This window comes from Fusarium redolens (assembly GCF_020744475.1).
Source record: "Fusarium redolens strain MPI-CAGE-AT-0023 chromosome Unknown BKA55scaffold_8, whole genome shotgun sequence".
NCBI classification, from domain to species: domain Eukaryota; kingdom Fungi; phylum Ascomycota; class Sordariomycetes; order Hypocreales; family Nectriaceae; genus Fusarium; species Fusarium redolens.
In genome coordinates, this window is record NW_025763671.1 from 542,761 (window position 1) to 567,986 (window position 25,226).

Genomic DNA, 25,226 nt, shown 5'->3' on the forward strand with positions numbered 1-25,226 from the left:
GAGACGATAGACAGACTTTAGACCTGAATAAAGTCCCCTTCGCCGCCCAAGGATTTGGGTAGCGACCCTTCATGAAGTGACTCCGCGTCGGGTGAACACATGATATCCGAACTCTCAAAGTCTTCAAAGTGTGAACACAGAAAAATTTGGCATTACGCAAACCGGAAACGATTGAAAACTTGATTCAACTTGAGAAAGAAGAAACTACGAACGACATAACCAGTGAGCTTCGCTCGAAGAAGAAGAAAGATGCGACGAGGAACGTTTCGTGAGAAGCCTTTACTAGAAAAAGAAGATGCCTGGCGTATCACATAGGAATCAACTGTGCAAAACTAAAATGCGCAATAGGGAACCAAAGTGAACTTCAGTTGCGAGGGCTATCAATCCAGTCTTCCAGACCTATAAATCTCCCCTTATTTTGTCGCCCCCCTAGCAATAGCATCTGAAGCCTCGATATTATCAACCATTCAGATACTTGTCTGTTCACGATAGAGCTGCAACAATCCCTAAGCACTGTCACCGTTGGCAAGCCAGTTCTCAAACTTGGCTTCCTTCTCAGCAGCAGAAAGGCTATGGGTAGATCAGTATTCGTATTAGGATATGCGGTACCAATAGAACATACCTGCCGTCATGCTTGCCATGGACATTGACCGATGTCTTGAGATCCTCGTCTTCGTCCTCGTTCTTGTGCTTCATCTTCTTGGGGACAGGAGACTCGACCATGGTCTCTGCGTCATCATCTTCCTCGTCCAGGATTTCGTTCTTCTTCTTAGCAGGCGTAGCTCGCTTGCGGCGAGTGGCAGTCTTCTTGGGTGTAGAAGTAGGGGTAACGGTAGAAGAATCACCATGTCGACCCTTGAAGTCGCGCATGATGGACTTGCTGAAATGCTGACTGTTACTGGTAAGTATCTGGACGTGATGGATATGGCCATGGGTTGAGGGTTCAAGGACTTGAAGGGTAGACAGTATGATAATAATCAGAATAAGTAGAGTGATACTTACGAGATTGCATCCTTAGTAAAGGAATACCCAAGAGTTGCCATCGAGGCATGGACCTTGGGCCAGTTGAAGCGCATGCGCTCACCATCCTGAGCACCCATGATTATTGCGACGCAGAGGTCACGCTCGGCGTTGGCATCCCACTTCTTCTCAGAAGGAGGCATCGTGATAGGTGAGAGAATGTTTTGGGGTTGAGTGACGGAGATGTGAGATATGGAAGAAAAGGGGAGTGGATGAAAAGTGTGAAGGGGAAAGATGGAAGAGGAGTAGATGGAAGAAGAAGGGAGATCCTAAAGAGTGAACGTAGAAAACTTGGACGGCAGAAAAGGCGCAGTGAAAGGAAAAGAGAGATATCTTAGGGGATGTAGGTTGCGTGTGGCCGTGCAACTGGTGGAAACGCTTGATTCCTCTGCCTAGCAACTGAATGACCGAAGACGCCAACACAGTCACGCAGTAAAGATCATCCCGATACTGCTACATCCGGGGGATTTAGTAACTTAAGTATCTATAAATATCGTATTTACAGTGGAGTTCAAGTTCAAGCATCTCATGGCAATGGTCATGAGAATCGGAAACAAACAAGGAGAGTACTCAGCAGGCATTAATTAGGAACACTTGGTGAATATTCCGTATATACTCGGCCAATACTCGGAGAATTTTCAGTGAATAACAAGCGGAGACCTTGGTAGATGTGTAGGCAATGCTCAGAAAATGTTCATCTACACTTCACGATATTTCAACAGACTGCACAGGAAATGACGGGTGGTATCTTTCAATTCATCGCAGAGACATGCTCGTAGTATTGCCCTCAAATGGCAAATTTGTCATCGTAACATCCAAGGCACATGGAAATCATCCTAGCCTAGTTTTACCCCTATTTCTCTGCGATAGACATAAACCTGTTGATCCACCACTCCAATGTTCATCAGCCGTCGAAGATTCAGCTTCCGGCCCCTTTGGTGGTGGAATCCAGCCTGTTGGTACATTAGCTGAGAACGTATGTGACAATATTTAGATACCAACTCACAAGGTAGAAGAAATTCGGAATTAGACCTCACCAACGGTGACCTCGTCCTCAGGCTCGGACCTATGAGACAATTAGTAAGGAACGTGGAAGATAAATGGAAAGCATTAGAACGTACTTGGTGCGCTTTGCGCCCTTGGGGGACATGAGTTCCTCATCCATGTCGTCCGTCTCCATCTTGAGCTGCATCTTCTCATCCTCAAGGTCCTCATCCTCGTCGACAATGGAAGCCGACTTGGTGGCCTTGCGCTTAGGGGTACGCTTAGCAGGAGTCTTGGTGCCAGAAGCGCGCTTGCGAGGAGTGCCTGCTTCGGAGCCACCAGAGTTCTGGATGGCGGACGTGTCGCGGTTCTTGCGCAGCTTTTGGACGTGCTGGCTATAAAGACAAAGATGTTAGCTGCTGACTTGTTGAGACTATGCGCAAGAGACAGAAAGAGAAGTACTTGATCGCGTCGTAGGAGTAGGAGTAGCCCTTGTTGCGCATCTTCTCGGCGACGTTGGCAAGGTCAGCCTTGTTCGGCTTGATCTCCTCGAGAAGAGCGAGGAGCAGATCCTCATGCGATGCGGCATCCCAGCCTCGAGTAGGCTTACCAGCACCAGCAGCACGGGGAGCCATGACGGTGATGATGGATAACTTGAGGGAAGGGTTATATATGTTTGTTTGCTTGGATACAGAAGTATTGATGCCAGGCGTTGAATGATGAGACAGGAAGGGATGAGAAGAGATTGAGAGAGAGAGATGTGTAAGATGTGGGAAGTGAGAAGTAGGATGAACAGTTGCAGGAGAAATGTGAAGGAGGGATGAAGAGGGTAGAAGAGAGGGGGAGAAGATGAGATGAATGCAAGCGGGGGATGAGAAAACAACAGAAGCAAAAACAACAGTGACCACTAGGCAACGGAAAACAGAGGCCACGAGTCAGAAATCGTACCGAAGAGCGCCCTCAGTGAAAGTGTAGCCCTTTTGCTGAAGATCACCCATGACGTTGCTCCAGTCCTCAGCACTTGGCTTGATGTGTTGAAATAGACAGATAAGGATATCTTCGTGGACGTTGGCATCCCACTGCATGACTTGGCGCTTGGCCATGGCGACGGCGACGGCGATAAGGAAAGGATAGAGAAAGGAGATTTTGAGGCTGTTGATAAGGGAGAAGGTAGCTTGCTCGGTGTTGTTGAGAAGTTGAGAAGATCAAGCAACAGAGTATGATCTCCTCTGTGAGGATACTTGTACTCACTAGGCCCTAAGGCTTAGGATAGAGGAGTGAAGAATGAAGCCAGGTTTGCACAAAACCGTGAATAGCGTTGCATAACCTCGGAGTGAATCACTCTGCTGGATGCACGAGCGCAGCACAACAACAAGATAACTCAACGATCAAATTAAAGCAGAAAGGCAAATGGAAGAGCTAAGAAATGTAGACACCTACCGCACAGCATCAAAAGAGGTGGCATATCCGCGCCCCTTGATATACTCTTCGATAGACTGCTTGACGGGAGGAGTCAAGCTCCCGTTGACTTGGGCGCCAGTGTAGAGACCAACGACGAGATCCAAGAGGAAGTCGGCGTTGTCCCAGTCGCTAGTTTTTCCAGGCATGATGAAGATTGTTTGACGTTGATTGATTCGGTAGAATCGAGGTTGAAGATGAGGAGGAAGATCAGATGTCGAGGATGATGGTGGTGGGAAGAGAAGAAAGCTGGGTAAAGCCGATCGCGAGATGAATTTATATTCCCACAGGAGAACAATGGAGCCTAGAGCACAGAGGCATTCTGGAAATATCGGGCGTCGTTATTCTAGTATGAGCACCGCTGCAACGACTCGAAATTTGTATCTCAGGCACTGCCTCGCCCTGCAGATCAGTGACAATAGAAACACTCTACAAGTTTGGTATTGTTATTGACCTATCTACGAATAAATTTTCGACACAACCAAGAGTGATGATATACACTACCAACTAAGAGACTCCAGCTCTAGCTCCTGTTAACCAAGTCCCAGCTCTTTTCCCTTTATATTACACACACACTCAGAATGTTCTGGCATAACCTGCAAAAAACCAGTCCTCACTTACTCATTTCTATCCCATCTCTTGCAAATACAAAGGTCATATAAGAAACTCCTAGTCTTTAACGCCCGTGCCCGTGGTATCAATGTTGTTCTACAAGCCAAGTTGGCCATTATGCCTCTCCATAAGTAGCAAAACTGAAAGGAATTAGTTAGCAGATCGTTATGGACAGTTATTAATACTTACTCGGAAGCAAAATCTGTTGACCCATTATGGGCCGCCAAGGCCAAGACAGCTTCATCATCCATATCGGTATCCTTAGGGGGTTCAGGCGAACTTAACCGTGGCCGTTTAGCGGCCGGCTCATCATTATCGATATCCGCTTCGGCGTCAGCATCACCTTCGGCGTCAGCATCAGCGTCGCCATCAGCATCGATATCCTCGTTAGCATGCTGCAGCTGCTCCGAGGTTAAAGCAACTTGAGGGTCGTGGTTCTGCTCAACTGGCGCATGCTGAGACACCGCACTTGCATCAGTCGCTTCACGAGCCTCCCGACGGGCTTCCTGTGAAACATCCTGAGATTGGTATTCAGTTGAGTTTTCCTGCTCAGGCTGGGGCTGTGCTGTTGGCTGGGAAGCCTGTTCGGGTTCGGCCTGTTGATCTGGTTGAGGTTGAAAATCTGGCTGGAGCTGATGACCAGGCTGAGGTTGCTGCTCGGTTTGAGACTGTTGGCCAGGTTGAACGGATTGTCCATGCTGAAGAGGATGAAGATGAGCAGGCGTCTGAGGAGTGTCAGGGGCACGAGGGGGACTTGGGTAAGTTATCGGGCCTTGGGCATGAGGTGTATTGCTGGGAGGAGGAACTTGTTGGGTAGGAGTCGCGGGAGAGATGTTGCCAGGCTGTGCAGCAGCTTGAGCTGGCAGATGAGCACCAGCTTGATGATTGCCAGGAGGAACACCATAAGCTGGGGCAGCCTGGGAATGAGGATGGGGGTAAGGAGGTACGGGGTTGGGTCCGGGAACGATACCAACCGGCATGGGCTGATCGGAGGGGATTTCTCCATGAGCTCCAGGAACAGGAACAGGAGGTTGTTTCCTGGGCCGACCTCTTCCAGGGCCAGGACGACGGGTGATTGGATTCATTGTCGGATCATTCCTGCGTACAATATCGCCATTAGGTCCAGCTGTCTCTGCCTTATTCTGAGCTCTACGGAGCCCTTGAAAGTGTTGTCTAGATACATGTTAGTGCTGTGTTATTTAAAAAGTCGGATCGGGTTTGGCAGGGCTATCTGTGTATATGGAGTGAGTCAAATATGTGTTGTGTGATTATAAGTGGACGTCGTGGACGACTCAGGTATAAGCCAACTTGACGCGTAACGACCACCAGCACGAATTGCATATCGTGATAAGCAAATGGTGATAAAGTTGTGAGGAATCGCAAAGCCATTGAGAATAGAAAAGCATGACAGTGTCAAGGTATAAGTACTCACCGGCAGCCTTCATTGGTGAAGCCATAGCCCAGACTTCTCATGTGGTTACCAATAGTAGTCCATTCTGAGCCGCTTATGACGCCAATGTTCTTGACAGAGAGAATAGTAAAGAACAAGTCTTTGTCAGCTCTGTCATTCCAATTTTTACTATTCATTCTGAATAAAACAAAAACAGAGCAATTGTCGACGTGACAAAGACTGATGGGTTACAAGGCGGCAACGCGACTGTAGATGGTTAGACGCTGTTAAGGCAACGGCTGGATCAATGGGAAAATTGATAGTGTAGGTAGAAATTGCTAAGGGAAGGGGAGCCCGCTGAGGCGCGAGGTTGGGGGGATATGATGGTCCAAGCTTCTTCTTGGCATGGGGAATGGAACAAAGGCAGGCAGCTTTCGGATCCGGATGAATGATATCTCCGCGTTGAGCGCTTATCGAGAATCATTGGATGGTAAACTCGAGAGCCTTGCTTTTTCTAGAAGTGTGTTTACTTTTTCGACTGCTCGGTTAGATTTGTACGATGCCGAGTCCAGAAGGTGTCTTTGACAATAATCCTTTCTCTTGGCAGATAGCATCATGACTTGTTCGTTGTTTCGATGTACCTCAGTTTTATACCAATCAAAATAGCAAATTGAATCAGCATGCGAGACTGAGAATGACAAACAAAAGTATGCATTTTGAAGAATGTTTCATGATCGGTGATAGCATCATATCATTCAAAGGATCCAATAATTCAACAAGTCAACAGAAGAAGGACAGCAAATCACATTGACAACCCAATAAAGCCAACGTAAACAAACGGTTACCAAAGGAGGACTAGTCAAGTTCAACGTTAAATCCTCTGGTAACGGAGTGGCAGCCCCGCCAATCTGCGCCACAAAGTGAAGCAAGGGAATCCAGGGGGACAAGAAAAGATGACTTGAAGTGGAGACACTTTACGAGGTCCCCTCACGTGCTTTCGTTCCCATTTCCTGTCCTGATGAGTCTGAGCAAGGTCCCACCAGCTGCGCGCCCGTCGCGTCTCCCACCCACTTCATCTCATGCCCTCCATAATGACCAGGCATTGATTCGAGGGCTATACACGACCATGAAAGCTTTCATTATCATTAAATATGAATGTTTCAACTATGTATCATATACTCAAGAATTTTCCCGACTTCCAAAGGTCTCGTGGTTGCTGAATTGCTGCTTTTCATCATCGTCATGACGGATTGCGACCATCAACTTTTTTCTAGGCTACACCCCTCAGCTGAGCGTCAAGAGGCAAACAGGCAAAGCAAACCTCGGCGGATCGGCTGCATGCCGCAATTTCTTTCATTCTTTCATTCTTGAGCCTCGAGGCCCCGATCCTTGCTCTTTCTGATGTCTCTTGCCTCATCACAAGTAGTCTGCTTAAACATGCCTCCAGTTTGAGTTGCTGCACACCACAAGCATGGAGCTCAAGCTCAGTTCATCCCCCTAACCAATTGAATCTTTTCCTGTATAACTGCCACGAGGCCATCTGAACAGGACATCTATCGCCATGGATCGCCAAGTCGCCCAACCAGGTCTACTACGGTTTTCCCCCTGCGTTGTTGCATGTCGTATGCCCAATGTGCCATTAACCATTCGTCGGTGACCCGCGCAATGAGTCACACTTTGTGGTTTCACTGATTTTTAGGCTTGTAACCCCTGTTCGGATATGCTTTAGCTTGCCCTTATGTGTCGATTTATAAAACTTGTCTTTTGTCAATTGCCGTTGGCTATCTCAGCTTACGAGAGTCAGTAAAGTTAAGAAAGAGGGGAAGATCAGCTAAACTGGTTTTGAGTAAAACCTCTTAAACTTACACATTCCAGTCTCAAATGAACTCAAGTCAAGAGTGAATATATCATTGTCTCAATTGATCAATCCTGTCTTTTTTGAGCTCTCATCTGGAGGCAATTCTTTCATGGGACCTGCGGCACCGCTGGACTGTAGTGGTTGCAGCACACCCTGCCCTGGAGACAGGGGCGCTGGGACGCTGGGGCCCGGCCGTTTTAGACTCAAATTTAGTGGGCTTAGCGGGGGGTCAGCAACCACTTTACGCGGTGTTCGCGCAGACCGCAGCCCCTCGTCGCGCCCCAATTTCCATCAACGGGAAGGATCGTCTTGATCCGACAGGAGGAACAGGCAACTATGGAGCATCGTCTGCATCATGGATCATAGCATTCTCAGACATTTTCTCTTAATGGCTTGCGCTGCGCATTACGGTACATTACACGATCCATGCTGTGCCTGTACGGGATGCTTGACCCCCTGTATCTGCCTGGTTTTAGTCCCCCCACAGAGACGGGACAGGAGGTGTGTAGGTGTATGTATAGGATGTAAGTTGGTGTGTGTGGCATCACATTTAGGTTGGATCTTAGCAGACAGCCCAGACGACTTATAAATACCTACATATAATACGGATCCCTTCCCTTTCTCCTTCTTGCTGCCTCTCTTTCCATCTCTTCCCTCCTCCGCTTGCCTCTTTCTGCCTCACCTGCCCCGTGCCATTCACATTCTTCCTCAGGACATTGAACTACTTATAAGGCAATTCAGACACTACATATGCACTTGTAGAAGACTTTTCGCTCAGCTGACCCTCCTCTTCAACGACGGGTTTCCCGCTGAGACCGCTATCTTGGCTTGTTCCCTTTCCGCCTCATCCATCTCGTTGGCCAGAAAACCCTCAACTTCTGCGACATCGTCTATCATCCACTCATCAACAACTCCTTTCGTCCACTCGATCCATATCTGAGTGTGCCTCAGCCTCGCCGAATCCTCTTATCGAATTCACGGTATTAGGTTTCACGATAATAGTGACTCTGTCGAATCAACTCTTGATCTGAAAACGCACAACCTTGTTTTTGGTCAATATTCCCATCCCGAAAAAGCATATTCACGCTCACCTGAGGCATCCATCAGCCAAAGCTGCCTAACTTTTCCACTTCATGTTCTAATTTATATATCCTTCCACCTTCTCCTCATTCTGCCTCCTTCTACAGCCTTATCCCCGCCGCCACACGCCACCTCCTCTCCTTCTCTCCTCCTCTCCTCTCAACACCAATCAATTCTATTCACAATGGCTCCCAACAGCGAGAACGCCATGGCTCGGTTCCTTCTAGCCATTTTAAACCAGAAGAACCTTAAAGACGTGAGTTGATCCGACCATGAATGTTGTTCTGATCCTCTTCCTAACGCCAAGCCCAGATTGACTGGAATCAAGTCGCCTCAGACCCTGTTCTCATTGAACCCATCACAAATGGACATGCTGCAAGGATGCGCTTCGCTCGTTTCAAAACCACAGTCCTTGGCACCCAACCACAGAAGAGAACACGTTCTGCAGGCCCTACAGACAAGTCTCGGGTGACGAAGGCAAGGAAGACGCAACAACCCAAGAAGGACAGCATCAGTAATTCCGAGTCAGGGGCGAGCCTCTCATCGTATGCTCAAGTTCACCAGAGCCCTATCATCAAGCAAGAACAGAACCAACATGCATACATGGCACAGTTCTCTCCCGCCTCTACTTCATCCCCTTTCCTCAACGACAACCGAGACGACTTTGGTTGCAGTTCTCGATTCCTCACCCCTTGCAGTGATGATATGCCACAAGGCCTTTCCATCAATCCTGCGTCGCTCGAAGATACCAGACAGCGAAATGGCTTTGGTCCTTCGATGGACTGCCCCCCTGACTTCATGGCCCAACCAGCAGTCCATGACATAATGGCCATGGGGCAGTCCCATTTTCATACGTTTGACGCCGCTTATGAGATGACATCTTACAATTCTGTTATCGGCGATGCTCAGAGCCCAGCTGCCCTCGATCTTAACGGCTCTCCTCCCGTGCCGGATTGCGGCCCTGAATGGCCTAGCCACTTCAACGACACTTCCTTTTGATACCCACCCGGAAAAGAAAGAAACCCCACGGATAGAGGGTTCCCTTTGTATAAAATTGGTGATTTGCTAGACTGCGTTTGCTTTATGAATTAATGACAATGGTTCCTTCGATATGGTTGCTTTCCACATTTCCTACTGTCAGGGTATTGCTTTGTACACGTTCCAACTTTGATCTGCTAAGGACAACTATCATAGTTTCTACCAGGATCGATATCAAATTATGGATGAAAAGGATGCTAGTTACTGGAAGTCTGCTTTACTGGAACTCATGCGTTGCTCTGGGAGCTGTACACTAGCCCTTCTATTTGCAGTCTAATTGAGAGATTCATCTATCTATACCTGTTTATACACAGCATCTACTCATACTCATGTTGTATCGACCATACTAGCTTCCTACAGTTGTGATAATATTGACGTTCTGATTTGGCAGAAGCTGGTTAGTCTGGCTGACACTTGGCAGTGGCATAGCTCCTCAGAAGCAGTGCCAAATACAAGAAAACCTCGCCAACTGCACAACTACGGTGAATAGAGACCTATAGGCTTCAGTCTTGTAAACAAGTTCTCGCCATAAAAGTGCGCTGCAGTTGTTTGGTGAACCCACTAGCTCTTTCAACTTATCCCTTATAGTCAAACACTTATAGCATATTTATTAAAGCTCCTAAACTTCTCTAAATTTCTAACTTCTTCTTTCTTAAGATCTAGGCATAAACTCCTTTCACTCCTTAGCGCATAGATTCATCTCCTCCACACCAACCTTACTCTTCAATTCATCCATTTCCCACCATACAACAACCACAATACATCCCTTTTCACTACTTCAAAACAACGGTAAGAAATACTTGCCACTTACTTGAGTGTGAAGATTATCCAAACTAATGCTATCTACAGCACACCGCTACCATGGCCGACAGCAATAAGAAAGAGCCCACTGCCGCCGAAGCCATGCTGTTCTTCAGCATTGTCAAGCACACTCGAAACAAGGCTGACGTTGACTGGAACGCTGTCGCCACCGAGGCTGGATTCAAAAATGCCGATGTCGCCAAGGTGAGTTGCTATGTTCCTCCTTTGCCCGTGCCGTCGCATATCACCTCATGACAAACTCTATCATCTTTATTCGTATACTGACCCAAAAACTTCAGGTCCGCTTCGGCCAGGTCAAACGCAAGCTCGGCATCTCTACCGAGACTACTGCTCCCAGCCGCGGTCCAGTGACTCCCAAGAAGACCGCTGGCGCTCGAGTCGCCAAGACTGCCCGTAGCGCCAAGAGCAAAGGGAAGGTCAAGAAAGAAGCTGACACGGTTCTCCTTCACGATGAAGATGAGGACGAGCTGATGAAGGCCGGAATCAAAACCGAGGATCGCGAGATGGAGAAGACTCCAGAGAAGGAGGATTTCGGAGACGATGACATCGATCCTGCCAACTTCCCTTTCTTTCAGCAGTAGACCCACATTTGAGTGATTATTCCAGACTTTTCAGATCGAGACTACGATCTGTTATGGTTGTTCAAAGTCTGAGTTGGGTTGATCAGAGTGGATATACGATCTGAGGACCTGAGCTACAGCAACACGATACCACAGAGCCAAGTATGAAGGCAACAGAATTAAGTCAAAAGTTCTAGCACATCTCACATATATTCCAAACGTTGGTGATTCGCTTTGAACACGTTGTAGTCATATATCCTCACAAAATGAACGGCAGTTGAGGAGTGTCAGGCCCGAGGTCTCAAGCTAAAATGGAGACATCATTCAGTGCTTGAGATGAAGTTGCGAGCTATAATGACTTGGTACACTCACTGGGCTCCAGGATTGTTCCATCCTCAATTGTGCGCAGCGTTTGAGCTCTAGACTTCGGCCCTTCTCGCTGCCTGCTCTCGCTGCATATGCCCTGACACTGCAAGCTGTTATCTTGGTCATTTCACGCACCTAATTCACCGCGATCCCTCATATCTCTCCTATTGTCCTCAATATGGTCCCCCTAAGCTGGCCCAAAGCTCAGCGTAAAGCTCAGGCACTTTCACCGCAGCCACCCATCTTTAAACCCCCTCCCCCCCTTCCATCTGCCTCCCAAACTTTCCTTCTTCACAACTCTCTTCTGTCAACACACAGCAAACAACTTCCATTGTCAGACAAGCTTGACACACTACACAAACAACATCTTCCAAACACTCATCATTGCCAGTAGGTCTTTTTCTCTATATCATATCTTCATGATCACCTCTAACCACACCCCAGATCAATCATCATGCCTCCCAAGAAGAGTGCCGACCAAGATGGCTCCCCTATCGGCCTCACTGATGGTGAACTTCGATTCATCAAGGCCATTTTCGACAACATGACTCAAAAGCCCGACGCCGACTGGGATGCCGTCGCCAACACCGTCAGTCTGAAGGACGCCAAGTGCGCGAAAGAACGCTTCCGTCAGATGTCTGTCCGTCACGGCTGGCGCAGTGATGGTGCTGGTTCCGGCCCCAGTCCTCGCAAGCCCTCCGCTTCTACTGCCAGTCCCCGCAAGTCTCCTGCTGCTGTCGGGAAGTCCAAGAAGACCAACACTGTTCGAGGCCCCTACAAGAAAAAGTCTGTCAAGAAGGTCGATGAGGATGACGACGATGTTAAGGAGGAGGCTCAGTCCGAGGAAAAGAAGGAGATCAAGGCTGAGGTTGAGGATGATGACACCAACTAACGAAAGCCTTGATGGAAGTGAGGTCACAGTATTGTCGACTACGCTTGGAAGATTCATGAGGACCTCATATCAAGTCTAGTAGTAACACTGAAAGGATCTGGCTAGTCAATATCTGGAGGTATCACTGAAATTAAATTGAGACATTGAGACACATCCAATTAAAATCGAACTTAAATGTGATTGCAAGATTTGATCAGAATCTGTAGAAGGGTGAGTTGCATCTCCTCCACTCTCCACCCTTCTTGGGCAGGTGGAAGAGTGGACGAGAGGTGGAGTGGCACTGCAGCGTCAAAAGCTGGGATGGAATCTTCGCAGGCCATAATTGGCATGGCAGCTCGACTTAGGGTGCTGTTTCTTTTTCGTCTATATTTGTGAGCAATATTATCGGTGGCTCGGGTTTGCCCTCTGAGATGCCAGGTTGGCTTACCCCTGAATCGGCGACCTTCATGCCGTTGACCACATTGCTATTTTTCACGAGATCTATAATACTTCGGTATCCATAGGATAAGTAGTCCAAAGAGACCTGAGTACACCAACCATGTCAGATGAAGTCTGCAGCAATGTCTACACGAGGTATTGCGTCCTCGAGTGTGTTTGTGCCCAGGAATTAAGCTGGCAGCTGGCGACACTGTCAAGCGGGAGCAACTCAGCTATCCATAAATGAATTGTCTGTATAAGTTGTCTGTTACGCGGGCTTAGTGGCCTGGTTAATGCGCAAACAGCATTGCTCGTGCTGTTTGGTTAGTGCCGCTTCGTCTGATGTTGATATTTGCCCGAATTAAGTGTTGCCTGCTCCCACATTTGCCCTCTAGTCCCTATTTGCTTTTCCGCTTGCTGTGTTTACCCCAAGCAAACATAGGTTCGTTTTGTCTTTTCTCTCCCATAAAACTCTTTCAACCTTTCACCACCTCAACTTTATGCTTGATCATCATCACACTCACTCCCACCACAATACTTGACGACCACATCAACCTCAAACACTGTAAGTTTACGAAACTTTAATCTCTACTTTATCTTGCCTTCTTTCACCTCAATTCGTATCGTTCTCATCGCTCACTCTCATAGCCTAAACAACCGCCACCATGTCCAAGCAAGAACCCGCGGATCAGGTCAAGTTCCTTGTGTCCTGCATCGGACACACCAGCAACGGTCGAGTAAGTTCAGATACCTCTTTTGTCTCATTTTGCACTGCTAACAAACCAAGCCTGACTTCCAGGCTGTTGCCGATGAGCTCAGCATCGTATCCAAGGCCGCTGCGTAAGTTAGCCTCCCTCTTCTCCGCCATCAACACTAACCCACGACCCAACAGCCAGAAGCGATACGAGCGCATGCTCAAGGCTCACGGCATCAGCCGTCCTGGCGCCCTCGTCAACGGCAATGGAACTGATTCTGTCCCTTCAACTCCTAAGCGCAAGGCCAAGGCCGAGGGCGCCGGAAGTGTCAAGAAGCGAGCTACTCCTCGCAAGGCTAAGAAGGAGGAGTCTGACGACGATGAAGACGTGAAACCAAAGACCCCTACTAGCAAGGGCAAGGTCAAGAAGGAAGAGGAAAAGGACTCGGCTGATTCTGCTGGCTCGCTCTCTGGTATATAACCTTGATGTCTTGGTCACGACCATCTACTAACTTTTACGATAGATGCGCCCCCTTCTGATGGTGGTTCTTAAGGCTAAATCCAACCAACGACCAAAAGCATGGCGAGGGAAACAGCTGGAACAGTAACACCATCATGACTTTTGTCCTGCCGATCTCGTGGACAGCTAGATATCTGATTAGGATGTGACGGCGTATGCGCAGAGTTGGGGTATCAGTATCATGGATCAGGGATCAAGGATAGTCTCAAGAGATGCAAGTATCAACGAAAGAAATGAATCTGTGCTTTTAAATTCACATGAACACACTCGGTACTTTATACTCGTCTATTAACAGCGAATTGAGCTTGTAATGCCTCTTGAGGAATTCGGAATGGACGAGTGTCCATCCCATCCATATCTGACTATCAGCCTCAGCTGTCAAGCCGGAAACATCAGATATCGGGCACGCTCAGCGGCAATAACATGCACTCGAACACCAGATTCAGTTAAGCTCCCTGTGTCCTTGAAACTAGTCATGGAAGCCCGACATTGCATTTCCCGCCGTCTGCCGGGCACTGCCAGTGATGGCTTCAAGCCCCACTCCATGAATGCACCTCCTATTGTCACACTTGAGCATCAATTGAACAATAGAAATTCTGCCAGAATTTCCTATTGTGATAGATATCATCAATTGATGAATGTGAACCCGCAGGTTCTCCTCTACTCTCGTGGAGGGGATCATATCTCTTCTCTGCCCTCTCCCACACTTACTGTTGGTTCTCATTTCTTCCTCCAACACTCGTTATCTTTGCAACAGTGAACTCTATTGCAAGCTTCGTTCCTTTCTGATTCTTCTTGGAAGACACTCTGATATAAAGTGAGCGTTGACTCTCCTTCCGTAAGTAGAGTGCTCCTCCTCTGCTACCTCAAGCTCATTCTCTTAGGGCACGCTCATCTCCATCTTTGCTTGTACCAAAGCACGCAACACTTCTGCTTCATCTTTTGAGCTTCGCTGTCACTCAACAACTTTTCATCATGTTGGCTCCTACCCCGGCTCGTACTCCGCCCTCCTTCACCTTTGAGGACAGTGATTCTGAGTTTGATGCTAAGATGGCAATGCCTGATTATGAGCCCATGTCTCCTGTCGTCGCCAACCTTGAGAAGATGGTTTTCAATCGCAAGACTGTTCCCAGTGAGAGCGGTACCACAGCTGAGACCAGGAGCTCCGTTGAGCGTGGTACTTCCACCAAGCGTAGCATCTCAAGCATGGACAGCACTCCCCCCGAGTCGCCCATCGAGGCTTTCCTCCCCCGACCCGAGACTCCCAGATACCCTTACAGCAACTGGAACTCTACCTCTACGTTTACCATGCGTAACGGCCAGGTCTACAGCTTTGGTCAGCTCCAGATGATGTCCCTCGAAGTTGCTGAAGCCAGACGCAATGGAGAATTCCCTGCTACCAACGAGCCTACTCTCGATGCCAATGCCGTTGCCGAGGACTTCAACTCGCTCATCTATCTTCGACGCCTTCGCGGTAACCTCCTTGCTCCTGCTCCTCAGTCATACATCCACTTCCGCGAACAGGTTGCACTCGGCATCCAAGTCCGTCAGGCAACTCTCAAACGCGAGATTGATCAAGAAGTCGCTCGCCGTGTCGACCACTACCTTCAAGCCGTGGAAGCTGAGCAGCGCTACTACAACGCTAACAACTCCATGCTTCAGCGTCGGGAAGTCACCAACCCCACTCAGCAAGACTTCATCGACGTTCATGATGACATGTGCTCTATGGTCGAACATACTATTGAGCAGGGTATCTCCGATGCCACTGGACCCCTCCGCATGAACGTTTCTAACCTCAAGAAACAAAGCGAAGTCTTCCAACAGCAGACTGCCCTTCTGCAACAGCAGAACGACATCTTCCAGCGCCAGACTCAGCAGCAGAACGGTCTTTTCCAGCTACATGCCGACCAACAGAATGACCTCTTCTTGCAGCAGCACAGTATGTTTCTGGATCACAAGGCTAGCCTTCGGGAACAAAGCCGTTTCTTCAAGAAACAGACCGACGCCCTTGAGCAGCAAAACAGAGTCATGAATGCTTCGGTCACTCACTTGAACGACCTTGTCGAGCCTCATATCTACAACACACAGGCAACTGCCCAGAACCTCGCTTCCGCCAACCAGCTTGTTGCCAATTTGTCGAAGCAAATCCCCGAGGCCATTCGCTGCGCTGTTGAGGAGGCATCCCAGAATCAAGCTCGCGAGATTCTTGAACAAGCTCTTCAAATCCAGCAAATGGCTGCCACGAAGCCAGAGCAGGATGCTAACCCCGCCACTGCCCAGGTTGAAAAGGCTCAGGAAAAGAAGGCTGTCGCTGTCGGTTCCGATGTGGTCGAACGAAGTGAGCGATCTTCACTCTACCGTATGGTGCGTAAGTTCAAGCGCCAGCGCATCTCTTCGTGATTGATTGGAGGAATGAGCAACAGAGTAGTAGCAAACCTCACCGTCTTGGGGATGGAACACAGTTGATAAGCTTTGTGTATATAGTCACAAGGTCTGATTGACGCTTGTCTTGCTCATTGAGTTGACTGTACTCGAACAGAACTGCAATTGATTTCACGTTTTGATTAATCTTGACCAAGACTCGGTTATTTGTGACTTGAGATGGCATATCCAATGTGATAGATGACTCATGTGACACTTGCTAGTATCATCACGGCTGTTCTTACTTCAACGCTTCACTGCCCATGTCAGTCCCAATATCCTCAATTTGAAAGCATCGAGCTGCTGCCTTTTGGTGTCTTTGGCCTTGGAGTTCTAGCCTGGGATAGTCAACCCGATCTTCCCAACCAACTCGAGCAGATTCAGACTGAACAATTGGAAGACGTTATAGAGTTAGATGTGTGACCACGTCGAGTACTATTACAAACTTCAAAAAATTGAACAATTCAGTGGCAGTTGTCCTGTCAGTAGGAAACAAATTGAAACAAACCTCATCAACACAGTACTCAGTATCTTCACTTGATCTGTCCAGACAGCTTACACCGTTGAGCCCCATGGAAAACGAGCGAACCCCAGATGGGCCATTTGTCATGCAACATCGGGCAGTGGAGTCGTTCACCGTGGAGCAAGCGTTGAGAGTCTCGGTCTGGAGATCGAAAGCCGCTCGTGACCCGTCAAAACCCAGTTCTGTATGCCGTCCTCGGCTATGGCGCCGGTAATAGGAGTTCCAGGCCTTCAAATGCCCCGTCTTCAGGCCTTCCAGGCATTTAGCAGCGAGTCTCGCAGATGTCGTTGGAAAGGTGTAGAAATCGATGGCCAGTGGCGCTAGTACGTATTAGGGCTAGTCTCGCAGCTGGGTTTTGCCGAGACCGACACTCCGAGCGACGGGGACGATTCCATTTTTTTGAGAGCTTCTCGGTCGCCATCATATCAACCTTTTGTCTCCCTCACTCTAAACCTCTCCTCCTCTGACTCTGATTCTGACTCGTCCGTCCTACATCCCAAGGTCGAATTCCTCACGAGCGTTTCTATTTTCTCCTTTTCTTGTAATTCTACCCATATACCCCCTCCTAATTCCACAATCATGCAGCGCGCATTGAGCACCCGGGCTCGGGCTTCCGTCCTCTCCTCAGCGGCCACCAAGTACCGAGCTGGTAGCCTCAGCCAGCAGGTCCGATTTGCTCACAAGGTATGATGATACTACGACGTCACAAAATTGGAATTGTATACTAATTCATTCTATAGGAGCTCAAGTTCGGTGTTGAGGGCCGTGCTGCTCTTCTCGCTGGTGTCGATACCCTCGCTAAGGCTGTTGCTACCACCCTCGGTCCTAAGGGCCGAAATGTCCTCATTGAGTCCAGCTTCGGTTCTCCCAAGATCACCAAGGGTTCGTAGAAGCCTCATAGATCATTTCTAAGCTTCCAACTAACCTATTATAGATGGTGTGACCGTTGCCCGCGCTGTCAGCCTCAAGGACAAGTTCGAGAACCTCGGTGCCAAGCTTCTCCAAGATGTTGCTTCCAAGACCAATGAGGTCGCCGGTGACGGTACCACCACCGCTACCGTTCTCGCCCGTGCCATCTTTTCCGAGACCGTCAAGAACGTCGCCGCTGGCTGCAACCCTATGGACCTCCGCCGCGGTATCCAGGCCGCTGTTGAGGCCGTCGTCGAGTTCCTCCAGAAGAACAAGCGTGATATTACTACCAGCGCTGAGATCGCTCAGGTCGCTACCATCTCCGCCAACGGCGATGTCCACATCGGTCAGATGATTGCCAACGCCATGGAGAAGGTTGGCAAGGAGGGTGTCATCACCTGCAAGGAGGGCAAGACCGTTGCCGATGAGCTTGAGGTCACCGAGGGTATGCGATTCGACCGTGGCTTCGTCTCCCCCTACTTCATCACCGATACCAAGTCCCAGAAGGTCGAATTTGAGAACCCTCTCATCCTCCTCTCTGAGAAGAAGATCTCTGCTGTTCAGGACATCATCCCCGCTCTTGAGGTCTCCACCCAGCAGCGACGACCTCTTGTCATCATTGCTGAGGACATCGAGGGTGAGGCTCTCGCTGTTTGCATCCTGAACAAACTCCGTGGCCAGCTCCAGGTTGCCGCTGTCAAGGCCCCTGGCTTCGGTGACAACCGCAAGTCAATCCTCGGCGATCTTGCTATCCTTACCGACGGTACTGTCTTCACTGATGAGCTTGACATCAAGCTTGACAAGGCCACCCCTGACATGCTCGGTTCTACCGGTTCTATCACTATTACAAAGGAGGACACCATTGTCCTGAACGGCAGCGGCAGCAAGGACGCCATTGCTCAGCGATGCGAGCAGATCCGTGGTGTCATCGCTGACCCTACCACCTCTGAGTATGAGAAGGAGAAGCTCCAGGAGCGTCTTGCTAAGCTCTCTGGCGGTGTTGCCGTCATCAAGGTTGGTGGCTCCTCTGAGGTTGAGGTCGGTGAGAAGAAGGACCGATTCGTCGATGCCCTGAACGCCACCCGTGCTGCCGTTGAGGAGGGTATCCTGCCCGGTGGTGGTACTGCCCTTATCAAGGCCTCTGCCCACGCTCTTAACGAGGTTCCTACTTCCAATTTCGACCAGCAGCTCGGTGTCAGCATCGTCAAGAACGCCATCACACGCCCTGCACGAACCATCATCGAGAACGCCGGTCTTGAGAGCTCCGTCGTTGTTGGCAAGCTTACTGACGAGCACGCTGGTGACTTCAACAAGGGTTTCGATAGCTCCAAGGGCGAGTACGTTGACATGATCAACGCCGGTATCCTTGACCCCTTCAAGGTCGTTCGCACTGGTCTCATCGATGCTAGTGGTGTTGCCTCTCTTCTGGGTACCACTGAGGTTGCCATCGTCGATGCCCCTGAGGAGAAGGGAGCTGGTGGCCCTCCTATGGGTGGCATGGGCGGCATGGGCGGTATGGGTGGTATGGGAGGTATGATGTAAAAGACGGAATGATATGACTTTATGTTGTGTTGTATAACAAAAAAAGCTGGATGGATGAATGGCGCACAATGGTTTGCGTGTTATCTTGGGACGGGTTAAGTGGTCTTGCAAGCTCATCTCCTCTCTATCGGTTGTCGGACCACAACATTTGTCTTCATACCCCTTACGGAATTTCAGGCTAGATTTTGAGAGCCATGTATTATATAGCATTGATTGTAGCATTATCATGAAAAGATATGAGATACTAAAAGTTAAAAGAGAGGCAAGAATGCAAAACATTGAAAAACCTGGGCTCTTATATCCTATGTGACTTGACATTAATTGCACTATGAATAACATGATGGCATGTTTATATCGGTGTTCAGAATTGGATTTTACGTTGGGATTGGGTTGCAAGCAAGTTCCGAGTCGCCGAGATAAAGCAGGGGTTTGTTGCATGAACAAAGAAGAGATGACGAGTTACGACAAGGGTGAGTTTCCAAGTCTAAGAAACAGACACAGTAGAGAGTGTCTTAATTGAGATATCAGTACATATGCAAAAGAGTTTAGTATGAACATGAGTCAAGATTTCCATATAATTCATGTAGCATTCAACTAATGCTCTACTGACACACACTCTTATCCAGTCACGTGAAGCTATCCTTACAGGCAACCCCCACCAAGAGAGGGGAGACTCGACTCAAGTTTCTCCCGCAACGGCCCCGCCTTTCTATGGGACAATACAAGGCAATTCTCTCTTTCTACCGCCTAAACTGAACTAACCCAAGAGATACAACCCACTCTCACGCCCGTTTCCATCGACTTTGTCCTTTCGCTTCGCTTCGCTTTGCATCGTGAGACCGTCGATTTTCTTCTCTCCTACACTTCAATCCACTCGGTACGTACGCCGAAACCCTCTTGTTTTCCTCCGCCCTAAACCAAAATCTCATCCTCTTACAGCCTGTACTTGAAGTCTATAGCTAACTCAGAGCTCCCGCCAGCCCATCCACCCCTCATCCTAAAGATCCCGTCTCCTGACGTAGACCGCAATCATGGTAAGCTCCCCTATAAAGCCACCAAAAATACCCTGAATCTAATGATAATTCACAGTCTCAATCCGGGTTCGTCTTGTCGCTCTCTTCCTCAGCTGTTTAATCCCCACGCGCCTATAAAATCCTCACTTCCACCGCGGCTGAGCCTCGCTTCGCTGCTCATCTCCCCTCCCCTCGACCATGATTATGACGCCTGGCGCGGGGCAAACACGCAACAGCTAGACAGCATTATTTGAGACAACGGCGCTAACGTTTAATTTTGCTTTTTCGAAATACAGTGCCACCGTTTCGCAGGACTGCATAACTGCCTTCAACGACCTGAAGCTTAACAAGAAGTACAAGTACATCGTTTACAAGCTTTCCGACGACTACAAGGAGATCGTTGTCGAGCACGCCTCCGACAACAACGACTGGGAGGACTTCCGTGAGAAGCTGGTCAACGCTACCTCCAAGAGCCGAACTGTACGCATGCCTATTTGACGAATGGAGAATGAGGCCGAATCACCAATTCTGACACTCTGTTGTAGGGCGCTGTTGGCAAGGGTCCCCGTTACGCCGTCTACGACTTCGAGTACAGCCTGGCCTCCGGCGATGGTATCCGGTATGCAGTCCTACTCCGGCCTCCACATGGCCCAATTCAATACCCTAAAGTTACTGACAGTCGGGCAGAAACAAGATCACCTTCATCGCCTGGTCTCCCGATGATGCCGGTATCCAGGTACGTAGACTGGCCCACGCGATATCGCTTGGCAATGCATCTCATCCAGGCACCCACTAACATCCAACTACAGCCCAAGATGATCTACGCTTCCTCCAAGGAGGCTCTTAAGCGATCGCTCACCGGCATTGCCACCGAGCTCCAGGCCAACGACACTGATGACATCGAATACGACTCCATCCTCAAGACCGTCAGCAAGGGTCTTGCTGGTTAAGCGAGCTGTCACCGACTACCCAATCGCCGCCCGCGCTCCCATATAGAAGCGGGCGGACGTGGAATTTGAACATACCTATGGCTGTTTCAAGAGTTGAGACACCAAAACAAGCAAATGAGTAGGAGTGCATAGTGAGTGGGTGGAACAAACGCGCGGGGACGATGGAATGTTTCGTTTCCTCCAGAGACGCAGACCAGCGAGTTTGCTTCTGGAGGCGAGACCTAAATTCGCATAATTGCCAGCCCTGGCCATGTATCGTACGTACCACGGGAAACAAAACCGCATGCTGGTATGTGGCAACCATTGGCATTTTAGTATCTATCTATTCATGTGTCTCTGTCATGCTCTCATTGCTTCTAAACATCGTCGCCTTCTATGGGTTTGCTTGACTCGACTCCCAACTTGATTTGAAAAGTCCAGAGAGACGTTCAGCCTCAGTTTCGTCCTTTAGTCGTTGCATCAAGAATCCTTTCAGGTCACTCCAGAAGGCCTCCGTCTGTAAGGCTTGGGCGCCCGTGGGTTGGGCCTCAGGGGTGGCCTCAGGCTCCTCTGATGGAATAGCAGCGGCACCTCCAATAACCATAACCGTAAACTCAATAGACATATCCGTCTCGCCTAGTAGATCCTTAAGAATCTTGCTATCGGGGATAGGTTTCTTGTTGTGCAGCAGCTTAGTCTTAGTGGCGGGTATCCTTGTCTGCTTCTCGATATTGGTCTTAATATCCAAGATTGAGGTGTCGAGGGGTTGAGAAGTGAGCTTGATGCTCAGAGGAGGGTTACGAAGTGACTTGAGTGACACAGTGATGCTTCGTTCGGAGCCGGGAGCGAGGTTGTTAGGTTTGCTCATGGCCTTGGGCATGCGGGGGATGATGTACTAGAGCTGGTATTAGTATGTGTTTTGGAGGAAGAGAATGAAGACCATACAGGTGGCCGAGCAGGGTAAGTCTTGGGGTCTTCGACATGATTGGCAGAGAGTCGGACAGGTCGCGACTCGAGCGACGCCAGGAATGTCTGGGCGAAAGCGGTTTCAGACATCATGATGGCTTCGTTGTGGTTGACTATTAGCTCGATGGAGGCGGGGTTGAGCGAGGATAATAAATATCGGGGTCAGAAATTCAGAGGACAGTAAAGAGAGTTTGTCGATTGTATAAGGTAGAGTTCTAGAAGTATTGTGAAGATGTCCCTATACTCTATTTCGCAACGACTGGTAGGAATCAATAGTAGCCAGCTTCATCAAGTATCGTCATTGAACACACCCACCAGAGCAAGCTCAAGCCGCCGACAAGTGATTACATAAGACATTTCACCGCGATCCGATACGAAGTTCTGCCGCTTATCGGACCCTGGTAATCGCAGCGCGCGCAGAAAAAAGTTTCGGCGGGGCGCGATCTATTGTAACTTTTCCTAGGCCAAGAACCAAGACCAGATCTATTTTGCATCTCGGTCAAACTAATTTCTTGACAACTTTTCAATTGTTTTTCTTTTCACTTCAAAATGGGTGTCGGACGTCGTATGAAGAAGCAGGGTCCTCCTCAACCCCTGTCCGAGGAACACTTTGCGAAACTCAAGCGCAAGGCCGGTCTACCTGTCGATCCCGTTGTCGAGGCGCCCGAGAAGAAGAAGCGAAAAACCAACACAAAGGAGAAGGCGCTCATCGAGCCCAAGAGAAATGGCGTCGCCGCTAAGAAGGATGTCAAGAAGACAAAAGTTACCAAGCCCATAAACGCTGCGGCGCCTGCTCCGGAGTCAAAGGCTAATGGCAAGGTGAAGAAGAACAAGAAGGCCCCAGTGCCGGCGCTGGAGGACGTTTCCGATGAGGAGATGGGCGACGAATTTGACCTTGACGATCTCGAGGACAATTCGGATCTGGGAGGCGGCGCCGGACTCGGTGACGATTTTCTCGGTTCAGACGACGATGACTCTGTATTCGACTCTGACGAAGACGCTGGAGGCAAGAACACGAAAGCTATGTTCTCTGAGGACGAGGACGAGTCGGACGCCGAGGAGAAGCTAACAGCCGCCAACATTGCGGGTCTCTCAAGGAAATTGGATGCTCAAATGGCAGAGGAAGCTGCCGAAGCAGAGGCTGAGATGGCCCAAGAGGCTCTCCAAACCAACATCCACGGCGACAAGCCTCATATTCTTTCCGATGAAGACAGCGACGATGAGCTCTCTAAGAAGACAAACGCCCTCCTAGCACCCGATCTGCAGCTTCTGCGAACAAGAATCACCGAGAACATCCGCGTCCTTGATGACTTCGCCAACCTGTCCGAGGAGGGTCGTTCAAGAGTCGAGTACACATCTCAACTTATCAAGGACATCTGCTCTTACTATGGCTACTCTGAGTATCTCGCTGAGAAGCTCTTCAACCTCTTCACCCCTCGTGAGGCCTTTGCTTTCTTCGAGGCTAACGAGTCGGCCCGTCCTGTCGTCATCCGCACAAACACTCTGCGCACTCACCGTCGTGATCTTGCTCAGGCTCTTATCAACCGCGGTGTCACTCTTGAGCCCGTCGGAAAGTGGTCCAAGGTTGGTCTCCAGGTCTTCGAGAGTAGCGTGCCCCTCGGTGCTACTCCTGAGTATCTTGCCGGCCACTACATTCTTCAAGCTGCGTCCTCTTTCTTGCCCTGCATGGCTCTCGACCCCCAGGAGAACGAGCGCGTGCTCGATATGGCCGCTGCCCCCGGCGGAAAGACTACTTATATGGCTGCTATGATGAAGAACACCGGTATCGTCGTGGCTAACGATCCTAATAAGGCTCGTGCTAAGGGTCTTATCGGTAACATTCACCGTCTGGGAACGCGCAACGTCATTGTCTCGAACTATGATGCCCGTGAGTTCCCCAAGCCTATGGGTGGTTTCGACCGTGTTCTTCTCGATGCTCCCTGCTCTGGAACTGGTGTTATTGCGAAGGATCCTAGTGTCAAGACCAACAAGACAGAGCGCGACTTCATGCAACTCCCCCATATTCAGAAGCAGCTTGTTCTCGCCGCCATTGACTCGGTCAACCACGCCTCCAAGACGGGCGGTTACATTGTTTACTCAACCTGTTCCGTCACCGTTGAGGAGAACGAACAGGTCGTTCAGTACGCCCTCTCTCGTCGTCCCAATGTTCGCCTCGTCGATGCTGGTCTCGCATTTGGAAAGGAGGGCTTCACCAGCTACATGGGCAAGAAGTTCGACCCCTCTATGCGCCACACCCGCCGCTACTACCCTCATACCTACAACGTGGACGGTTTCTTCGTTGCCAAGTTCCATAAGATCGGCCCCACGCCCGCCAACGCCTCCAACGCTCGCGACCGTTCTACTGGCCCCGCGGATGGGGACGAGGTCATCGACAGAACACCCATCGCCACAGATGATGAGGAGACAGGCAAGACAAAGCCCGACGACGACTTTGGCGGCTGGGATGAAGAGGAAGATAAGGAGTACATGGAGAAGGGACGAAGGAATGCCATGCGCCGAAGAGGTCTGGATCCTAAAAGTAACAGCAAAAAGGCAACGAAGGAGAAGGAGAGCAAAAAGCAGAAGTAGATACCAACTGCTCAGCCGTTTGCGGGAGTTTCTTGTTCTAAAAATGGTTATGGGTTTGACGACTTTTAGTGTTGTTCACGTAGAGGGTTTTTCATATTATACGCTAGATAATAAACAAAAGTGTTTGGAATCCACCCATATTACAAAAATATCAACTGCAAGAGCATATCATTTTGTTATAAGCATCTCATTTGATATGAAATCTAACTAGACCACAAAAGAAATGAATAAAAGAATGTTGTGGCTAATAAAGCAGGTCGTCAAGTTCATATCGTCATCAAATAGCCCAGCTTCCCAGCCGTAAGGGGGTTTGCCGCTGGCCGCCATTTTTTCTATCATTCCCCAAAACCCAAAGTCAGCCCAACCCTTTTTTGCCATATAGTACATGGTCGTCATCAATATCCCTTTGGCGCTGGCAAAAAACAAACAAAATAGAGCGAGAAAAATGTCAAAAACCAGAGTCATGTCGACCCAAACCACCAGGGGGTATCCAGCCGTAATCCCGTCATGACAATCAGTTGTCGTTCCATAAATCGTGTAGGTGACTCTGCCATATTGTGTGTATCCACAATTACTCGGTATGGTGAGTGTGCGTATTACAAGTTGTTGCTTAACAGTGATGC

The 25,226-nt window shown here is 49.3% G+C and overlaps 13 protein-coding genes across 13 annotated transcripts; 7 read left to right on the forward strand and 6 right to left on the reverse strand.

Moving 5' to 3' along the window:
- Window positions 1-506: 506 nt before the first annotated feature.
- Window positions 507-1,163, reverse strand: BKA55DRAFT_690053 (uncharacterized protein; the record flags this gene model as incomplete). Its single annotated transcript, XM_046199439.1, has 3 exons — window positions 507-570; window positions 623-892; window positions 1,003-1,163. The coding sequence occupies 3 exons, from the start codon at window positions 1,161-1,163 to the stop codon at window positions 507-509; spliced, it is 495 nt and encodes a 164-aa protein (XP_046049132.1).
- An 883-nt stretch (window positions 1,164-2,046) lies between these two features.
- BKA55DRAFT_690054 (uncharacterized protein) lies at window positions 2,047-2,639 on the reverse strand (the record flags this gene model as incomplete). Its single annotated transcript, XM_046199440.1, has 3 exons — window positions 2,047-2,086; window positions 2,142-2,399; window positions 2,467-2,639. The coding sequence occupies 3 exons, from the start codon at window positions 2,637-2,639 to the stop codon at window positions 2,047-2,049; spliced, it is 471 nt and encodes a 156-aa protein (XP_046049133.1).
- Window positions 2,640-2,939: 300 nt separating this feature from the next.
- Window positions 2,940-3,611, reverse strand: BKA55DRAFT_690055 (uncharacterized protein; the record flags this gene model as incomplete). Its single annotated transcript, XM_046199441.1, has 2 exons — window positions 2,940-3,156; window positions 3,445-3,611. 2 exons carry the CDS (start codon window positions 3,609-3,611, stop codon window positions 2,940-2,942), a joined length of 384 nt encoding a protein of 127 aa, XP_046049134.1.
- Window positions 3,612-3,878: 267 nt separating this feature from the next.
- Window positions 3,879-5,891, reverse strand: BKA55DRAFT_568016 (uncharacterized protein). The gene is made up of 3 exons (XM_046192784.1): window positions 5,507-5,891; window positions 4,264-5,247; window positions 3,879-4,214 (listed from the first exon to the last, which is right to left on the reverse strand). The coding sequence occupies exons 1-3, from the start codon at window positions 5,659-5,661 to the stop codon at window positions 4,190-4,192; spliced, it is 1,164 nt and encodes a 387-aa protein (XP_046049135.1). The 5' UTR covers window positions 5,662-5,891; the 3' UTR covers window positions 3,879-4,189.
- Window positions 5,892-8,586: 2,695 nt separating this feature from the next.
- On the forward strand, window positions 8,587-9,401 carry BKA55DRAFT_690057 (uncharacterized protein; the record flags this gene model as incomplete). Its single annotated transcript, XM_046199442.1, has 2 exons — window positions 8,587-8,658; window positions 8,715-9,401. 2 exons carry the CDS (start codon window positions 8,587-8,589, stop codon window positions 9,399-9,401), a joined length of 759 nt encoding a protein of 252 aa, XP_046049136.1.
- A 726-nt stretch (window positions 9,402-10,127) lies between these two features.
- On the forward strand, window positions 10,128-11,019 carry BKA55DRAFT_675686 (uncharacterized protein). Its single transcript, XM_046198077.1, has 3 exons — window positions 10,128-10,229; window positions 10,290-10,445; window positions 10,541-11,019. Exons 2-3 carry the CDS (start codon window positions 10,302-10,304, stop codon window positions 10,841-10,843), a joined length of 447 nt encoding a protein of 148 aa, XP_046049137.1. The 5' UTR covers window positions 10,128-10,229; window positions 10,290-10,301; the 3' UTR covers window positions 10,844-11,019.
- Window positions 11,020-11,642: 623 nt separating this feature from the next.
- BKA55DRAFT_539394 (uncharacterized protein) lies at window positions 11,643-12,080 on the forward strand (the record flags this gene model as incomplete). The annotated part of the gene is made up of 1 exon (XM_046190128.1): window positions 11,643-12,080. The coding sequence occupies one exon, from the start codon at window positions 11,643-11,645 to the stop codon at window positions 12,078-12,080; it is 438 nt and encodes a 145-aa protein (XP_046049138.1).
- A 1,082-nt stretch (window positions 12,081-13,162) lies between these two features.
- BKA55DRAFT_727881 (uncharacterized protein) lies at window positions 13,163-13,930 on the forward strand (the record flags this gene model as incomplete). The annotated part of the gene is made up of 4 exons (XM_046201166.1): window positions 13,163-13,234; window positions 13,285-13,337; window positions 13,390-13,664; window positions 13,716-13,930. 4 exons carry the CDS (start codon window positions 13,163-13,165, stop codon window positions 13,742-13,744), a joined length of 429 nt encoding a protein of 142 aa, XP_046049139.1. The 3' UTR covers window positions 13,745-13,930.
- Window positions 13,931-14,686: 756 nt separating this feature from the next.
- BKA55DRAFT_594056 (TCP-1/cpn60 chaperonin family-domain-containing protein) lies at window positions 14,687-19,106 on the forward strand (the record flags this gene model as incomplete). Its single annotated transcript, XM_046195625.1, has 5 exons — window positions 14,687-16,049; window positions 16,661-16,839; window positions 17,241-17,339; window positions 17,396-17,537; window positions 17,590-19,106. The coding sequence occupies 5 exons, from the start codon at window positions 14,687-14,689 to the stop codon at window positions 19,104-19,106; spliced, it is 3,300 nt and encodes a 1,099-aa protein (XP_046049140.1).
- A 698-nt stretch (window positions 19,107-19,804) lies between these two features.
- On the forward strand, window positions 19,805-21,378 carry BKA55DRAFT_568025 (uncharacterized protein). Its single transcript, XM_046192785.1, has 7 exons — window positions 19,805-19,983; window positions 20,087-20,140; window positions 20,196-20,206; window positions 20,416-20,599; window positions 20,665-20,738; window positions 20,807-20,855; window positions 20,929-21,378. Exons 2-7 carry the CDS (start codon window positions 20,138-20,140, stop codon window positions 21,067-21,069), a joined length of 462 nt encoding a protein of 153 aa, XP_046049141.1. The 5' UTR covers window positions 19,805-19,983; window positions 20,087-20,137; the 3' UTR covers window positions 21,070-21,378.
- BKA55DRAFT_568028 (cell-cycle control medial ring component-domain-containing protein) lies at window positions 21,379-22,306 on the reverse strand. The gene is made up of 2 exons (XM_046192786.1): window positions 21,994-22,306; window positions 21,379-21,943 (listed from the first exon to the last, which is right to left on the reverse strand). Exons 1-2 carry the CDS (start codon window positions 22,105-22,107, stop codon window positions 21,443-21,445), a joined length of 615 nt encoding a protein of 204 aa, XP_046049142.1. The 5' UTR covers window positions 22,108-22,306; the 3' UTR covers window positions 21,379-21,442.
- A 157-nt stretch (window positions 22,307-22,463) lies between these two features.
- Window positions 22,464-24,770, forward strand: BKA55DRAFT_568029 (NOL1/NOP2/sun family-domain-containing protein). The gene has a single exon (XM_046192787.1). It carries the CDS (start codon window positions 22,564-22,566, stop codon window positions 24,601-24,603), a length of 2,040 nt encoding a protein of 679 aa, XP_046049143.1. The 5' UTR covers window positions 22,464-22,563; the 3' UTR covers window positions 24,604-24,770.
- Window positions 24,748-25,169, reverse strand: BKA55DRAFT_363123 (uncharacterized protein). The gene has a single exon (XM_046185862.1). The coding sequence runs from the start codon at window positions 25,066-25,068 to the stop codon at window positions 24,811-24,813; it is 258 nt and encodes an 85-aa protein (XP_046049144.1). The 5' UTR covers window positions 25,069-25,169; the 3' UTR covers window positions 24,748-24,810.
- Window positions 25,170-25,226: the final 57 nt, after the last annotated feature.

Coding starts and splice junctions, on each gene's coding strand:
- BKA55DRAFT_568029 (XM_046192787.1), top strand. CDS start 22,564: ATGGGTGTCGGACGTCGTATGAAGAAGCAGGGTCCTCCTCAACCCCTG.
- BKA55DRAFT_363123 (XM_046185862.1), bottom strand. CDS start 25,068: ATGACTCTGGTTTTTGACATTTTTCTCGCTCTATTTTGTTTGTTTTTT.
- BKA55DRAFT_568028 (XM_046192786.1), bottom strand. CDS start 22,107: ATGATGTCTGAAACCGCTTTCGCCCAGACATTCCTGGCGTCGCTCGAG. Junction 21,944..21,993: donor CTTACCCTGCTCGGCCACCT/GTATGGTCTTCA, acceptor TACCAGCTCTAG/TACATCATCCCCCGCATGCC.
- BKA55DRAFT_568025 (XM_046192785.1), top strand. Junction 20,600..20,664: donor CTACCTCCAAGAGCCGAACT/GTACGCATGCCT, acceptor ACTCTGTTGTAG/GGCGCTGTTGGCAAGGGTCC. Junction 20,739..20,806: donor GCCTCCGGCGATGGTATCCG/GTATGCAGTCCT, acceptor ACAGTCGGGCAG/AAACAAGATCACCTTCATCG.
- BKA55DRAFT_568016 (XM_046192784.1), bottom strand. CDS start 5,661: ATGAATAGTAAAAATTGGAATGACAGAGCTGACAAAGACTTGTTCTTT. Junction 5,248..5,506: donor TTCACCAATGAAGGCTGCCG/GTGAGTACTTAT, acceptor ACATGTATCTAG/ACAACACTTTCAAGGGCTCC. Junction 4,215..4,263: donor TCAACAGATTTTGCTTCCGA/GTAAGTATTAAT, acceptor AATTCCTTTCAG/TTTTGCTACTTATGGAGAGG.
- BKA55DRAFT_675686 (XM_046198077.1), top strand. CDS start 10,302: ATGGCCGACAGCAATAAGAAAGAGCCCACTGCCGCCGAAGCCATGCTG. Junction 10,446..10,540: donor AAAATGCCGATGTCGCCAAG/GTGAGTTGCTAT, acceptor CAAAAACTTCAG/GTCCGCTTCGGCCAGGTCAA.